Consider the following 15860-nt stretch of genomic DNA (forward strand, 5'->3'; position numbering starts at 1 on the left):
ATCCAGGTTGCTTTCACAGAGTGAAGAGTTTTGCCTGAGAGGCATGTTGTGTCCTGAGAGTTGGAAGTTGAAGACACTCAAGAGCTGCTGTAGGAACCTGCTCACCATCGGCAGAGGGTGGATCAGTTTTCTGGGATCTCACTGTGATGCTAGATGGCCTGGAGAGGTCGGTGCCGGTCCTCCACACCTGTACCTCCACGTAGCCTGCGCTCTCGTCCACTGAGTACTGGACATCACCAAAGTAGAAGATGGGTTCTGTTAAGAAAGGCACAGAAAACACTGTGATTACTTTTATTTTTCCCCATCAAATGCTGTGGATCCAATTTAGAGGAATTAGCTCTACCTTAAATCGTCATATAAGTTTTCTCTTAGGCAGGTACCATCTCTTTTAATTTGTACTTTTATTTCAGGTCCAAATATCAATACTAAAACTCAAAATGCATCTGGTCAAGTGCCTAATGGGAAGTGTTCATCTTGAGGCACCAAAATTAGTTTCTCTCCCATGTATGAGATTTATAAGGCGAAAACCTCCTGAAACCTTCTCTAGGAAAATAAATTCAAAGACATTATAATATATTACAATGATTTATTTCAAGTTTGGCCTGGGCATTTGTTTTATCATCTCTTACTAAGTTTTCACTCTGGAGATTCTGGTACTTGTGTTAGGTAATCTAGTTCATTAGATTCAGGATTAATCCAGGGTATTTGGGGCTGTTATAATCACTAAGGTTGTAGTCCTTTGGTGTAATCTTAAAGACTTTATGGACACCAAGGCCTGATGGTTGGCTACCTATAATGTTGGAAAGATCCTCTATACAAACTAAGCTTTCATTAAATAAATATCTTTATATCCAGAGGTTAACATTTGTCCTCATGGATGATGACAATGTGACTTAGGTCACCAAACCAGGGCACATACTTAGGTGATTTCGTATTTTCCTCCAGTGTTGATAATGAATTTGAATTGATCTGCTCATTATTTCCTACCAATAGCTTAGTTGACATAGCTGCTAGAAGTATAGCAGTTAGATAGCATAGATTAAAAACTATGGGATAAATTTGTAACAAATTTATTGGCAGGTGCTGGTGGCTCATGGCTATTATCTTAGCTACTCAGGAGGCTGAGATCTGAGGATGATAGTTCAAAGCCAGCTCTTGCAAGAACGTCTATGAAACTCTTATCTCCAATGAACCACCAGAAAACTGGAAGTAGCACTAGGGCTCAAAGTGGTAGAGAGCAAAAGAGCTCAGGACAGTGCCTAGGCCAGGAGTTCAAGCTGCATCGAGACGGGGAAAAAAAAAAGCTGGGTGCCGGTGGCTCACACCTGTAATCCTAGCTACTTAGATCTCAGGATCTGAGGATCATAGTTCAAAGCCAGCCATGGCAGGAAAGTCCGAGAGACTCTTATCTCTAATAAACCACCAGAAAACCGGAAGTGGTGCTATGGCTCAAATGGTAGAGAGCTTGCCTTGAGCTGAAGAACTGAGGGACAGTGCCCAGGGCCAGAGTCTAAGCCCCATGACTGACAAAAAAAGTTAATATATAGATAAGCTCACAGGAGACTGTAAAAATAATAGAACTCATAAGTTTTCCCAGTGTGAACTAATTTTATAAACACTTATTAAGAAAGATAAATTGGCTGAGTGCATACACATATTGTGAATAGCTCTTTGTCATGAAACATGCTAATAGTTTGTCCTTGGTTTTAGAAGATTCAGAAGAATTTTACCACTCACACCACTGTTCCTTAGAACACAAGTCATTCAGGAGATAGTATCATGTCTCAGAGAATCAGAATGAATTACCCATACCCCAAATAAAACCAAGTCCTCCAACAATGGCTCACAAAGCCACTGGAAAAGCCAAAGGCAGTCTGCACACTGCTTGAGTTGAAAATGAATTCTTTATTTTCTTGCTTCAAGTTAAATTACAACTAAGTTGGAAATGTTTGTTTTCTCTGTGTCTTCAGCTGCTGGGCATGATTAAAAGCATCTAGCTCCTCTGAACTCTTGAATAATAGGAAATCAGTCTTGGACATTTTGTTTGCATACTTTGGTGCAAGAGCGAGTGATAAATCTGTCCACAGCATACTTCACGTGCCTCCCATCCTTTTAACTTGGATGGGGTTCCCTCCAACCTGTGAGTGTGTGGCTATGGATGGAGATGTTATCTCAGCAGCCTCAGGCAAAGTAGACCTGGACATTCCTCACATTCCCACATCTAAGGAGGGGGTCAAAGGTGAAGACAGAGAGCCCTAAAAATTTCTCATTTGGACCAGATGGCCAAAACAGGCATATTTGTTTGTCTTTTATAATTATCACAGAGCTCGATCACCTGTCTCTAACAAGTGAGCTCTCTAAATCTGTTGACATTCCTGGAAAACTGCATCAACACACAAATTAAGTTTCTGAGTTATGAGAGCAAGTAAACTGTGAAATCCAGAGAGGTAGAATGACTTGTTTAATAATGCTGTCCCCACCTTTCCAATCCTCACAGAGCCCTATGAGAAACTAAATAGAATAAAGTCAAGTGAATGAGTATCATCAAAAAGCACCAAAGGAGCCACACTTCAGGGCAATACTGTGCTTTGCTTGTTGTTCAAATTCATTCTCTCAGCTCTAGAACAAGTTTTTTGTTGTTGTTGTTTTTAACTTCATGGCTTACTTCATGGCTTATGCAAGAAGAAAAGCCTCATGTAGCACCCTGTGAATTTTTTATCCAATTTGTCATGAATGAAGAGTAATGATAATAGTTACCATATACAGACAGGGATGGTTTATATGCATGAACACAGAGAGAAAGATGGAAAGAGAGGGAGGGTTGAGAGAGAATATCAATCAGTATTATCATATTGTTACACGGTACATTGTTCCCTTCAATGAAAGAAGAAGCTGCAATAGAAAAAGGGTTTGAACGATAAATTCTTCAATTGTAATACAGCAGTTAATAGAAGTTGGTTAAGTCAATTAATTCCTTAAAAAGAAGCTTTTAGTTTTCAGTAGATTTCAACATTTAAAATGTTCTTTTTACTTTTTAATTAATTTTAATGAAAAACTTTAGTGTACGAAGGAGCTTCAATTTAACATATCAGTTTATGAGTACAATGCATCTTGATCAATGTCACCTCTTCTACCATTCTCCTCCAGTGGCCTGTTTCCATTTCCACATATTTACATTGAATATGATAATTATACTTTCCCACCATTCCTCTCTTCATCCAACTTCTCCCCTTCCCCTTATTATACTTCCTGAAACAAAACACATTTCAGGTTTTTGGTATTCATTTTGTTAGACTAAGTTAGTTGTTCAAAGAAATCAGAGTTATTTCTATATGATTTCTCACCCTCTGTACTTCCCTGAGGGTGACTAGAAAATGAGGCAAATAATCAATTGCAAATCATTGTGTTGTTTGAAGTAATTGACTCTTAGGAAATTAAAACTTAATTCAGTAGTTTCTGTAAGGCCCAAACAAACAACAATAATAATACCACTTTCAAACCATAAATACCTAGTTTCTTTTTTGACATGAGTATTAGGAAATAGGTAAAAACACCTATTTTTTCAGCAGAGAGGAATTGAGCAGGCCAGTGAGAGTACATATTTCAGTTTCTCAGTATCTTTTCAAAATTTCTCAAATTTAAATATGATTTACAGTTGTTATAACTAAGACAAAACCTTATGTACATGAGTTATAGATCTTCAAGCAGTGAGATGAATTACAGGCATCACCCAAAAAAGAAAAATAGAGTGTGGAGGGGGCTGGTGAATCACACCTGTAATATAACACCCCTATTCAGATCTGAGATCTGAAGGAGATCTGAGGACTGTGGTTTAAAGCCAGCCTAGGCAGCCAAAAAGTATATGAGACCCTTAGCTCCAATTAACTAGCAAAAAGTCAAAAGTTGGAGGTGTAGCTCATAACAGTAGAGCACTAGCCTGAGCAAAGCATCTATGGACAGTTTCTAGACCCTGAGTTCAAGCACCAGTATTGATACAAAAATGAATGAATGCATATGAATAAATACATAAATATAAAAACAAATATACAAACAAACAAGATGTTCCCGGACCATTTTAATACATAATAAGCAAGCCAAAGGAAGAAAAGAATACGAGGTGACAACAGTCAAAGGCTGTTATTTATGAGTATGATGTTTACATTCTAATCTCTTTTGTAAATTTATTTTTCCCCTTTGTAGGAACTTTATTTCTGTTAAACATTCAATTATGGAAACAGTCTTTTTACAAGTTAGAGCAAATTAGGAAAAGCTTACTGAATCCTCTACTCAGTCCATTAAATACACATTGTGCCTTTTATTGTTTCAACATTCAAACTTCAAGGGGAAGGTCGGTGGTTTATATGAGTCTCTGATCGAAGAAGGCACAAATCCTACATCTCCACCTATGTAATACCATAACGCAGCCAACTTCCCCGGTGTCCTCTCTTTAGCTAAGGGGACATATTCGTGTTTATCCTCTGTGTCTAGAGCAGGCAAGATACATCCAAACTGAGTCTGAGCAGCCCAAAAGAGGTTTTCAACTGGCCTAGAGAAAGTATGAAATTCTAGAAGGAAGTTGGAATCTATTGTCCATCTTTCATGGTGTACACTTCAAAGTCACGGTGCAGATCAAATCAGTGAGTATACAAGTGTCTACTTTCCCTCAGTGAACGTTAATGAGACTTTCAAAAGCTGGAGATACACTTTCCAGCACAGAGATAATCATGTTTGCTTCCTACAAATGTAGAAGGGAAGGCTATGGACAAAGCTAAACAGAGCATACACCTGCCACAAAGAGAAATAATTTGAGTTTGTTCCCTTGGGGAAAAAGTGAAGTTTTTTTTCCCCCTTCCAGCCTCTAGATAGATGTTTACAATTGCAAGTGTCTCCTGAGATGAAAGAACCAAATAACAGCAGTAATTGCTATCTACAGCCAAATCTTATTTACTCATGTGTATGTGGACCATCAGTCAATCAGTTTGTGTCTTTAACTACCATGTTTACTTAGAACTGAATAGAGGCTTTGATGCATTCTTTTGGAACAGAGCTGAGAACAACACACCCCCCTAAAATTTTCTTCCAGCTAATACAGCCCCTATCAGGTTATCTCTAGCTCAGATCTTCTGGTTTTTGGAGCCTAACTTTGCAGGCTCAACTCTCTTCCCTCGCATACCACAAGGTAAACTTCATCAAAACAGTGAAGAGAGAGAGCTCCACCCCCTATCTTGGTTCTGGTGGTCTCAGGGCAAGGAGCTGCCAGCAACTCCTTCCATTCGACTTCTCCCATAACCATTTAAATAGGCTTGTAGCCCATCTGGCAGAGGGGCATCCTGGTAATCCTTTGCTGACAAGCTTCCAATGTTTCTTCTGGCTCTTGGGTTGCTCATAAATGCCTTAAGGTGGTTTATAAGACACTGAAGTAACTGGTTTGCCTTCCAGTCCTCCTGTTGGCCCCCATTCTACTCAGTAATCCATTGTCTGGATTGTCTTTCCTTGGGCCATGCCCAGCTTTTTCTGCAGGGTGACATACCTCCCTCCCCTCATCTGGTTAACTCCTGCTGTCTTTCTGACACTTCGACTTCTTGGATAGTGGAAGAGGTTCCACTGTCATTGTTTCTTTCTCAGCCTACTTTCTAGAAACCACACTACTTGTTTAAACACTCACCTTGTGTCAACCTCAACTTCACTGCCATCCTTTGAGGTTTGTACTACATTAATCCTCTTTCACAGATAAGGAAGTCAGGGATTAAAGGAGATCAAGAGATTTGCCCAAGGTTTCCAGCAGGGAAATGATAGAGCTCACAGATTCAGATCTAGATAAAGCCTACACGTTGACTTCAGGAGGATGAAAAGGAAAAAGAAGGCTTCATTAGGATAAAGGCTTTCAATTCTCTTTATTTTTCTTCTCCCTTTCTCTCTTTCTCCCTTTCTCCCTTTCTTTCTTTCTTTCTTTCTTTCTTTCTTTCTTTCTTTCTTTCTTTCTTTCTTTTTTTCTTTCTTTCTTTTCTGTCTTTCTTTTTCTTTCCCTCCCTGTCCTTCTTTCTTTCCTTCCTTCCTCCCTCCCTCCCTCCCTCCCTCCCTTCCTTCCTCTTACCTTCCTTGTTTTTCCCCTTCCCTTCCCTTCCCTTCCCTCCTTTTTTCTATTTGCTGGGCCTCCTACTTGCTAAGCAGGTAGTCTATCATTTGAGCCAAGCCCTCAACTCCTTTGTTTTTCATATTTTTTCTCGAGACTCTCTGACTTTTGCTGAGACTGGTCTCAAACTCTTGATCTCTCTACCTCTGCCTTGCTGGGAATTCATACATGTGCCACCATGCCCTGCCTGGATAAAAAGTTTTCACAGATTTAGTGGGCAAGACTTTTTCCTAGACATTCATATAGAAATGCATGCATGCATACAGACACATACAAAGGAATTGTAGTTCATTCATTTGTTCTAGGGCATCATGGGAAATAGTCCCAAAAATATCAGAAAGGGACTTAGTTCTTGGCTGGAGATGTAGTTCAAGGGGTAGTAGTCACTTAATATTCTCAAGGGCTTGAGCTGTGCCCCCTAGCACTGAAGACAAATAGAATACAGTAAAATAAAAAAAGCTCCTTCTCTCTCTCTCTGTCTGTCTCTGTCTCTCTCTCTCTCTCACACACACACATACCATCAGATTAAAAGATACTACTTGAGATATTTATATTAATGGTAGCTCTGTGATGCAATATCTACTTGGATTTGAACTTAGGGCCTTAGCTCTTACTAAACAAGCATTCTACTGCTTGACCCATGCCCCAAGACCTTTTCTATTAAGTGATTTTTTTTTTGAAGATTAAAGTCTCTAGCGTTTTGCCTGGTACAGTCTTAGACCATGATTCTCCTTCCTATGCATCCAAGTAGCTGTATCACCACAGCTGGCTTGTTTATTGAAATAGAATCTCACTGGGTTTTTGCTGGTCTGGCTTTGAACTTCAATTTTTCCAATCTGTGCCTCCAGAGTAGTTTGGATTACAGGCAGTGTACCACCTTTACCTAATTTAATTAGCACTCAGGATAGATTAAAAATAAAAGGTAATCTGTCATTTATGTTTGGTAGTGTTGAAATTTTTCCCATTGTCATTCATATATTCTGTAAGTAAAGAATGAACTAGGCTAAAAATCCAGTAGGATGAAAGTGGAACAAAACATCACTATGGTCAAGTGGAGCCAAAGGCATGTTTCTGCTAGTCTCTAAATGTGAGGATTGACAGTGAATATTTTTCTATTTAATGGCTGAACTACCTTAATGTCCCTTTTTTTTAAGAGACAAGTAATCTCTTGATGGACTTGTGACTCAAATAATAGAGTGCCTGCCTGGTAATTACAAGGCCCTGGTTCAAACCCTAGTAATTCTGAGAGAGGGAAAGAAGTATAGGAGACTCAGGGGGCAGGGGAGAAACAAGGGGAGAGGGGAGACAGGAGGAGAGTGATCAAATCTCATTCCTCAGATTTCAGCCTCCTGAGCAGCTAGGATTGATTATAGGTATCAGTCACCTGTGCCCGGCTTAATGGAAAACTTTTATTAATTTATAATTATAGCAGGTTTTCATTGTACAACTTTCAGAACATGATAGAGGAGGCTAGAACAATTTAGTGAGAATTTTTAAAAAGTTACAATGCAAATTCTAAGGTTTGAATATATATATATGTTCTTGCTCTGAAGCACAAAATAAAACTTTCATTAAACCATAAATGGAGAAATTGGACGCTTACATAAATATGCAAATGTCAGACTTGTTCTATGACTTGTTCAGTAAATAATTTTACTAGGGCTCAGGGACATAGAAATTGGAAAAACCAATGGGATTCTGTAAGACTGGAAGAAAGTGAAGAAATTCTGCTTGAGAAAAGAATTGTTCTCAGATACAGCTAGTGGAAACACAAGTTGGTTCTATCACTTTGGAGAGGTTTTATAATATCTGGTAAATACAAAATTGTTCAACCAGTACAACCCAGCTCTTCTACCCTTAAGTATATACCCTTCAGAGTTTCTGTACATATAGTCAGATATATTTACAGGCACGTTTTTTGATGTAACCTTATTTATATTTCAAAAACAAAAAGAAAGATCCATGTTCATCAGTAGGGGGACAGATAATTAAAACTTATGTAAATGATTTGAAGTGATCAGATCTTCAAAGTACAATGCTGATATTCTTTAAGGAAAACAAGTTGAAATATGTGAACATGTGTGTATATATGTGTGTGTGTGTGTCTGTGTGTGTGTGGCTGCAGAGGGGGAGGGGACTCATGTGCATATGGGTACACACACACACATACACACACAGTATTATGATCATTGTTACTCTTGGGTACTATTGTGGTTGAAAGACACTGGTTGGAATCTAGCATTGTATGTGTAATCTTTGATAACTGTAACAGATTTGCATATTGGTGGTCTAGCTCAGTAGTGGAGCTTATGCTTAGCTAGTATGAGTAGCTGGGCTCAAATCCCAGTATAAAAAGAAAAATCTGAATTAATTATGAAAAATGATGACATTCCTTAATCTTATAAGAGGGCATATTTTGCTGTATTAGTTTTGCAATTTTTCTAGTAACAAAAATGAAGAAAAAAGATACCTGGTTGAACTAACTTCCTATAAGTAACATTTTGTTTTCTAAAAAATAAAATTAGTTTTAGTTAATTAGGACTGAACTTCCCTGCTTTTCCTTTAAGACATTCTTTAAATCCATAAACATACCTTCTTTAGAATGCCTCATCTGGTCTTCAAAAAAAAATTCAAAATCTTGAGCCAAAACTGATGATTGTGTAAAAATAGATGTTATTTTAAGGGTACAATTTTGGCATTCATTTTTCTGGCAAACTATAGTTTTCTCCAAGAGGATAAAGAAGAGCGGACACATACTTAAGAAGCTGATAAGGATGGGAAATTCCCTTGGAGGACACACAGTCAGCTCTTCTTCAAAAAGACAGAGTTTATCAGAGACTCTACTAACAATCTAGTGGCACTCCAAATTCTTTCTGATATTTCTCAGGGTCAGCCTGAGTTGAAAGTGAAATTTCTATGTCCAAGTCATCAGAACTCTATCATCCAGTGGCACAGAGTAAGATTGCATGCAGGGTTTTTTTCTCCTGTTGCATGAAATTTAATGTAAATATGAGCATAATTATTTGGGAAGACTAGTTAAAAAATAATGTATTGAGTCAATGTTAAATCAGTTTTACAGGCAATAGAAAGCCTGCAAAGAAGCAACTTTTGAAAGTGAATCATAGATGGAATGTGGCCAGGTTGTTTGATGTGGGTGAAATAAATTCTTCGCAAATCTGTGTTTGGATGTGTATCTTTCAAGTCTCCAGACACCACTGACATAACTTGCTTAATCAGGAAAGGAATGAGCTCTGCTCTCACTTAGTAGGTAAAACCCTCACCCACTAGCAAATTTAAAAGGCAAAGGAGACAATGTTTCCCCAGTGCCTCAATTCCTATACACTTACTTAGTGGGCTACCTTACCAACAAGCTAATAGACCCCTCAATATGCTGGGTGCCTTTTTTTGCCCAAGGCTGGCACTCTACCATTTGAGCCACATATCCACTTACAGCTATTAATTGGACTAAAGAGTCACAGAGTTTCCTGCTCAGGATGCCTTCAAACCATGACCCCCAGATCTGTCTCCTCAGTAGCTAGGATTGCAGGTGCCCAGCTCGATGCTGACTTATGTAGCAGTGTTCATATCTCTTTGTGTTCAATAATAAATATTTTCTGTTGTCTAAGACCAAAGAGAGGAATGATGGTACATGTGAGAGCTCTTTTTAAGTAAACAGAATGATATATTTACTTTATTACTGAGGGGTATAACACACTCTTGGATTGCAGCCAGGTGACACTGTGGATGTCCTTTCATAGGTGAATGATTGTTCTGCAAGGGGACTGTAGTTCCATTCCTGTCTAGTGGTAGGGCCTCAGGCAACTTACAAAGCAAGACTGTTTGACTACCTCATTTGAGGACAAAATGGGACCTGCCTCACAAACAAGATTGAGGAAGCGTGTATATAGAATGAGCTCAGAGCAGCGCTTGGCAAGTTGCAGGCTCTCAATGAGTATTAATCATTATGGGTATTGTACCATGCGAGTATTTTGTTGTCTCATTAAATGTTGTTATATTTAAAAAGGAATGTGAGAGACACTAGGTAAATAAGTGATGGCCATATATGTGATTACAGAATATATGTGATTTCAAAGAGATCTGTTAAATATGCCCTGTTGAATATGTTTTAGCTACATTGTGCAAACATACAATATATTCAATATTCAAAGGATTTGTGGAGCTCATATGAATTTACTTAAAAAGATTTTTCATGACAGGCTGTTATGTGAAATGAAGTATATCACAAGATAATGTCTATCTGATCACATAATAATAACCAATATTTACTGAGTGCTTTTAGAGTGCTTTAAGGCTACATGTATATGCATACCTGTGTACACATACAAGTACACACACGTATAACATATATTCATATTTATATATGTCCACTGGATCTTCCTGGCAAAGTTAAATGGTACTTGTCTCAGCAAGTAGTAGTATAACTTTCCCATATCACAGATGTGGAAACTGAGGTCTAAAAGTACAAGAACCAAAGCCAACGAATAGGCAACATGGGGACCAGAAGACTGCTTCAAGAATATGTTTTAGCTTCTACTGCACTCTAGTGACACACAATTGCTTCTAATTAAAATGAAAACAACAATGTGCAACAATGTGTAACTATGCATGGAAGGACTCACAGCAAATTACACTGGCTCAGGGGAGAAGATGAGGCTTTGGTGGAGAGAGAGTTAGACTGTCACTATGTAGTTGGTGTGCTTCCGTTTAGTACTCTTGTCATGACTTTAAAAATCTTATGACTCAAAAAAGACAAACCCATAGGATCTGTCTTCTTTAAACATGATCACAAACTATTAGACCTAACAAAAATCAATACAGAGCAGAAAATCCATCCTCCCAGTGAAGGTATAAGACATTTTCTATTCTTAACAGGTTCTGGCATTTCTACCAACTTTGCTGTTGCATTTCACAGTAGTGTGGATGGGAATGTTTCCCAGGGAGCTGAACAATAGTTAATGCAATAATAGTAATAGCCAATCTAATTCATGCAGACATATGCCCAGTGTTTGTCTCTGTAAGTCATATCAATATCTCTAGAATCTTTTTACATGCCTTTAGTGCTTATAATGTTATTATTTCTAGCAGTCCTACAAGGTAATTATTGTCATCTGTTGTTTATAAACAAAATGGATTTGAGGCACAGACGGGTGAAGGAAGTTGTGGGGTTCAATGTGAATACTATAACATTTGTCCTCCCCCACTTCCTCTGAAAATGGATAAATAATTACACAGGCAAAAACTGTCAGATGCTTACGTTTAGAATATTTTCTTTAATATACGTATGTATATATTTATATATAATGATGGTGATTGAAGTAAAAGAGAAGAATATAATCTTCTATGTAAGAGAAAAAAATAAGAGTAGGCCATATACACTTTCACATTTATAACTTAAGAAGGTACATTTCTCAAAATATGAAAAAAAAGCCCAACCAGGTAAAACCATCATAGAAAGAAGGAAAGATCATGAGTCATTGCATTATGCTAATTCTCCCCACCCCTTTACAATTGTCCCTGCTTTCTCAAATCAGCAATCCAATGGTAAACATGTCCATTTTTGTGCCTGCTTGCGAGAGTGAATTTTATAAACAACATTTCAGAATCAATGGAGACTCTGACATCATGGTGATTTATTTGGGAATCCCAACAGCTGAAGGGAGACAGGCTACAACTAATAAAGTGTTAAACAGCATCCATGTGAGGTCTCAAGAACAAAAGCTGTGGCTGTCACTGGAAAAATAAATAATGCTGGCCACAGTTTACTCAACAACAGACCCTTGACATGTACCCACTGGAGGCTGAGGAAGGGACTGTGACCCCCTTGTTCCAAGCTGAAAGGGCTTGGAAGCTCAGTGCCCTCCCTGGTCCATGGATTCCAGGGCAGGAATGGAGGACACAGTCATCCCCCATGCATGCCCATGGGTACTTGTGCTCTCTGGTCATTGGGAAATGTTTACCATGGGGGAAGCCTATGCTTTAGGTCTTGGATTTCTGTTCTGCAACATGAGATAATGCACTGGGGCTCTGGGGAGTCACATCATTAAACTGTACTCCCCAGCACCTTCTTCTGTCCTTCCCAGAAGCTTGTGGCTCTGTGTCAATACGGACTAGCTGGCGGCTCACTCTCTGCATTCCTTTCTGCAAGGAAAATCCTCTCAAGGAAAACTGACTTAGAAAACCATCTTTGTCTCATAAGTGGTTAATAACTAATGGGGAAACCATAGCCAGGGTACTAAAATCTGTCAGCATTATCATTTTAATATGATTTCCCATATTCAGATAACACATACTCATGAACACTATAACTTGTTTGCCTGTATCATTTTTTTCCTCTCTCACACTCTTTAGAAAGAAAGAGAAGACAAAGAGGTTTGCAAGCACAACTAAATTCCATAATTTCCCTGATGCAATGTTTTGAACCAGGTAATAAGCCATCCCCTGAGAATTAATCAAACCACCCCTCTCCCTCCAGCTAATAGTTGACTTAGCCTTTCGATGTTTTGAACTAGATCCAACACATGCTATCACTGAAGTTTACCAACCTTGAAAAGAACTTGAAAATATGTGTTCTTGATGATTATCAGTGAAAATGTGCACATGAGGCCTGTCAGGAGGCAAGGATCTCTGGCGAATGGTCTAAACTTCTGTCCCTCTCTCCACCCTTTTATTGAGATGGAGACCACATACACAGGCATGGAATATAGAACCAAGCACCTTAGCCATCAAATTCCCACCCCGCTCCTGCTTACAGCATCATCTTGCAACACTGGCACTGTAAAGACTGTCGCTTGGCTTTTCAATTTTTTGGGGGGGGTTTCAGTTTTCCCCCTGGCAGTTGATGACTCCTGAAAACCACCCCATTGAATAAGAGTGGTTTTGTTTATTTATCTATTTTTTAAAAAAGGAAAAGAATGCTCTCCTTGTTGGCATTTTCGCCAGAGCTCTTTAGTTTGGTGGTGCATTTCCTGGGACCGTGAAGGTGATTGTGTATGAAGCACCCCAGGGGAGGCTGAAGCTGAGATGGATTTCAGCCACCCAAGGTGGAAAGCGGAAGCTATTTTCTCTTGCCATGCCTATAATAAAGAGTGATCGGCCCTTTTATTTCTTTTCACAGAAATGTATTAAAGGCAGGGGCTGCTGACCTGTATGGCTCATCCCAAACAGTGAAGCTGTCTTCACAATAGAGAGATTGTCACAGCCTATTCGGACATGTGACAATGAACATCAATTTACAAGCTGCCAACTCGAATGACTCAGTCATCTCAGTTCTTTGTGTGGTGGAAGATTAGCCTTCCTGGAGCCCAAGGCCCAAACTGCATGCCCTTCTGAAGGCTCCTACCCCATGTGGAGCCCCGCTTCACAGTGTCTCATGATGCATTTTTTGTCTGTCTCTTTGCCCAAATCCTTTATAGACTGTGCTAATGTATTTGCCATCATACCCCACCATTGGGGTATGCCTACCACTAGAAGTGACTTAGTAGATATAAGGGTTTTGGACAGAAGAGTGCAATAGAGGGTTTTGGAAGAAACTGTAGTGGTCTATTTAAGATGAGTTTTTTAAACTGCTAAACTGTATTAACTCGTGATAACAAGTAACTTCAAGATTTAGAACATTCCGATCAAAAGGGGTGTGAATGTACCTTTCAAACCCTGCTGGTTGTAGTCAAGAGGGAACTGCTCACCGTACCTATATGCAGTGAGGGTGACAGGACAAATTCTTGGTCTCTGTTAATCTATCAGAGGCCCTGGAACATGACAGACAGGTTCTACAATAGTGAACAGATGCATAAATGCACTATCGCCTCTTGGTCTCCATGGGAGACCAGTTCTATGACCCTCTCCTAAATACCCAAGTTCACAGACACAAGTCTCTTTCAGGAATGAACAGTGCAGAAAACTTAGCTCATCTTCATTTTAAACCATTCCCATCTTATTTATAATGTTGAGTACAATGTAAATGGTATACAAATAATTTTGCCATATTACTTCAAGACAGGGTTGCAGGGGGAGGGGGACTCTGGTTCAGAACTTCTGCCCACCATATGACTTAGGGAATAAAGACACACACAAAACAATCTGTGCAACTTCAGCCCAGATCTAATACTTTTCAACTCTTTTTGATTCAAAGATGCTTGAATCTGTATGTGTGGAACTCATGGATAGAGAGGGCTGACTGTATTGTATTCAAAGACCCATTCTGGCAGGCAGAATGAGGAGCTGTTGTTTCTTAGAGAAAAGATGAGAAAGATGCTTTCTTTTTCTTCAGAAGTGTGACAGGGAAAGCGTAAAATGGTTCAAAGAAGAAGGCATTTTTAGTTAGAGACAAGTATTACCACTTCTATATAGATTATTATTGAGATTTGTAGTGTGATATATTCTGTGTTTTTTTAAGATGACCTCTGCACACTTTTCTAAGCAAATGCTGAGAGACATGACTCAATTTAACCACTGTGACCTGTTCCTATACAGTCACTCCATCTTGAGTCATCAAACAGCCACAAGCCTGTAAGTATACTTCATGAACCTGAGGATGCACTTCTGAATGAACTAGACCCAGATCCTGGCACAGTTCCCTGTGTTCACTTTCTTATGGGCAAGAAGGTCCTTGTTTAGTGTAAACGATACACAACAGTTTGCTGTTGTCCTAAGAACTCTAGAGTCTTTGCCTTTTCTAGTCTTGTGGGGAAATGTTTGCATGGGACTTAGCAGGAGAGTCAGATGGCTACCTGCCAAGCTTGTGTGCATACAGTGGAACAAAGCTTGTTAACACTTGGCCTGGGGTGAGCAGAACACTTACCTAGTTTCAGAAACACCAGGGGAATTCACAGGAACACAGCACAAGCTCTTTAGAGGCTGATCAGACAGAACCCCAATGCTAAGGAACCCACTCAGCAGTCTCTGACCAGTGATAGCTTGCTTTTATTTTAAACTGCGACTATCTTCCTTTATGGAACATCTCTGAGAGCTAGCCTTCTGAATAAGGCCTAGAACAAAGTAGGCAGGGTTAGGAATCAGAATAGTGGAGAGCCCCAGGTCCTCTCAAGGCCAAACATGGAGCCATCATTTATTTCTCCCTGTCTTTAATGGATGACACATTCATTCAATGCACACAGCTTTCTCTTTCTGTCCTCGCCTACCCATGTTTGTTGACTATGAATAAATGCTGAAATTTTGTAAACCTGAAACCATTATAATAAAAAGTGCTTCTGTGTGTGTGTGTGTGTGTGTGTGTGTGTGTGTGTGTGTGTGTGTTGGGGCTTGAATTCAGGGCCTGGGTGCTATTCCTGAGCTTTTGTTTAAGGCTAGCCCTTGACCACTTAAGCCACAGAACAATGTCTGGCTTTTTTTTGAATAGTTCACTGTAGATAAAGAGTGTCATGGACTTTCCTGCCTAGGCTCGCTTTGAACTGGCATCCTTCACTCTCAACCTCCTGAGTAGCCAGGATTACAGGAGTGAGTCACCAGCACCCGGCTAAAGTGCCCTTTAAAAAATCAGAAACTGGGAGGCTGGGAAGGTGGCTCAGTGGTAGAGAGCTTGCCTTGCAAGCCTGAGGCCCTGGGTTCGATTTCTCAGCACCACATAAGCAAAAGAAAAAAAAAGCCAGAAGTGGCGCTGTGGCTCAATGGTAGAGCGCTAGCCTTGAGCTGAAAAGCTGAGGGACAGCACCCAGGCCCAGAGTTCAAGCCCCATGACCGGACCCCCCCC

At 39.5% G+C, this 15860-nt stretch overlaps 1 protein-coding gene across 1 annotated transcript in view; it reads right to left on the reverse strand.

Annotated features, from left to right (window-relative positions):
- Positions 1-15860, reverse strand: part of Frem2 (FRAS1 related extracellular matrix protein 2) — a 155426-nt gene that overhangs the window by 36953 nt on the left and 102613 nt on the right. Inside the window, exon 7 of the mRNA XM_013031489.1 lies at positions 106-255. Within this exon, the coding sequence (XP_012886943.1) occupies positions 106-255 (150 nt within the window). The remainder of the gene's footprint in view (positions 1-105; positions 256-15860) is intronic.

The sequence above is a fragment of the Dipodomys ordii genome, unplaced genomic scaffold (assembly GCF_000151885.1).
Source record: "Dipodomys ordii isolate 6190 unplaced genomic scaffold, Dord_2.0 Scaffold140, whole genome shotgun sequence".
NCBI lineage: Eukaryota > Metazoa > Chordata > Mammalia > Rodentia > Heteromyidae > Dipodomys > Dipodomys ordii.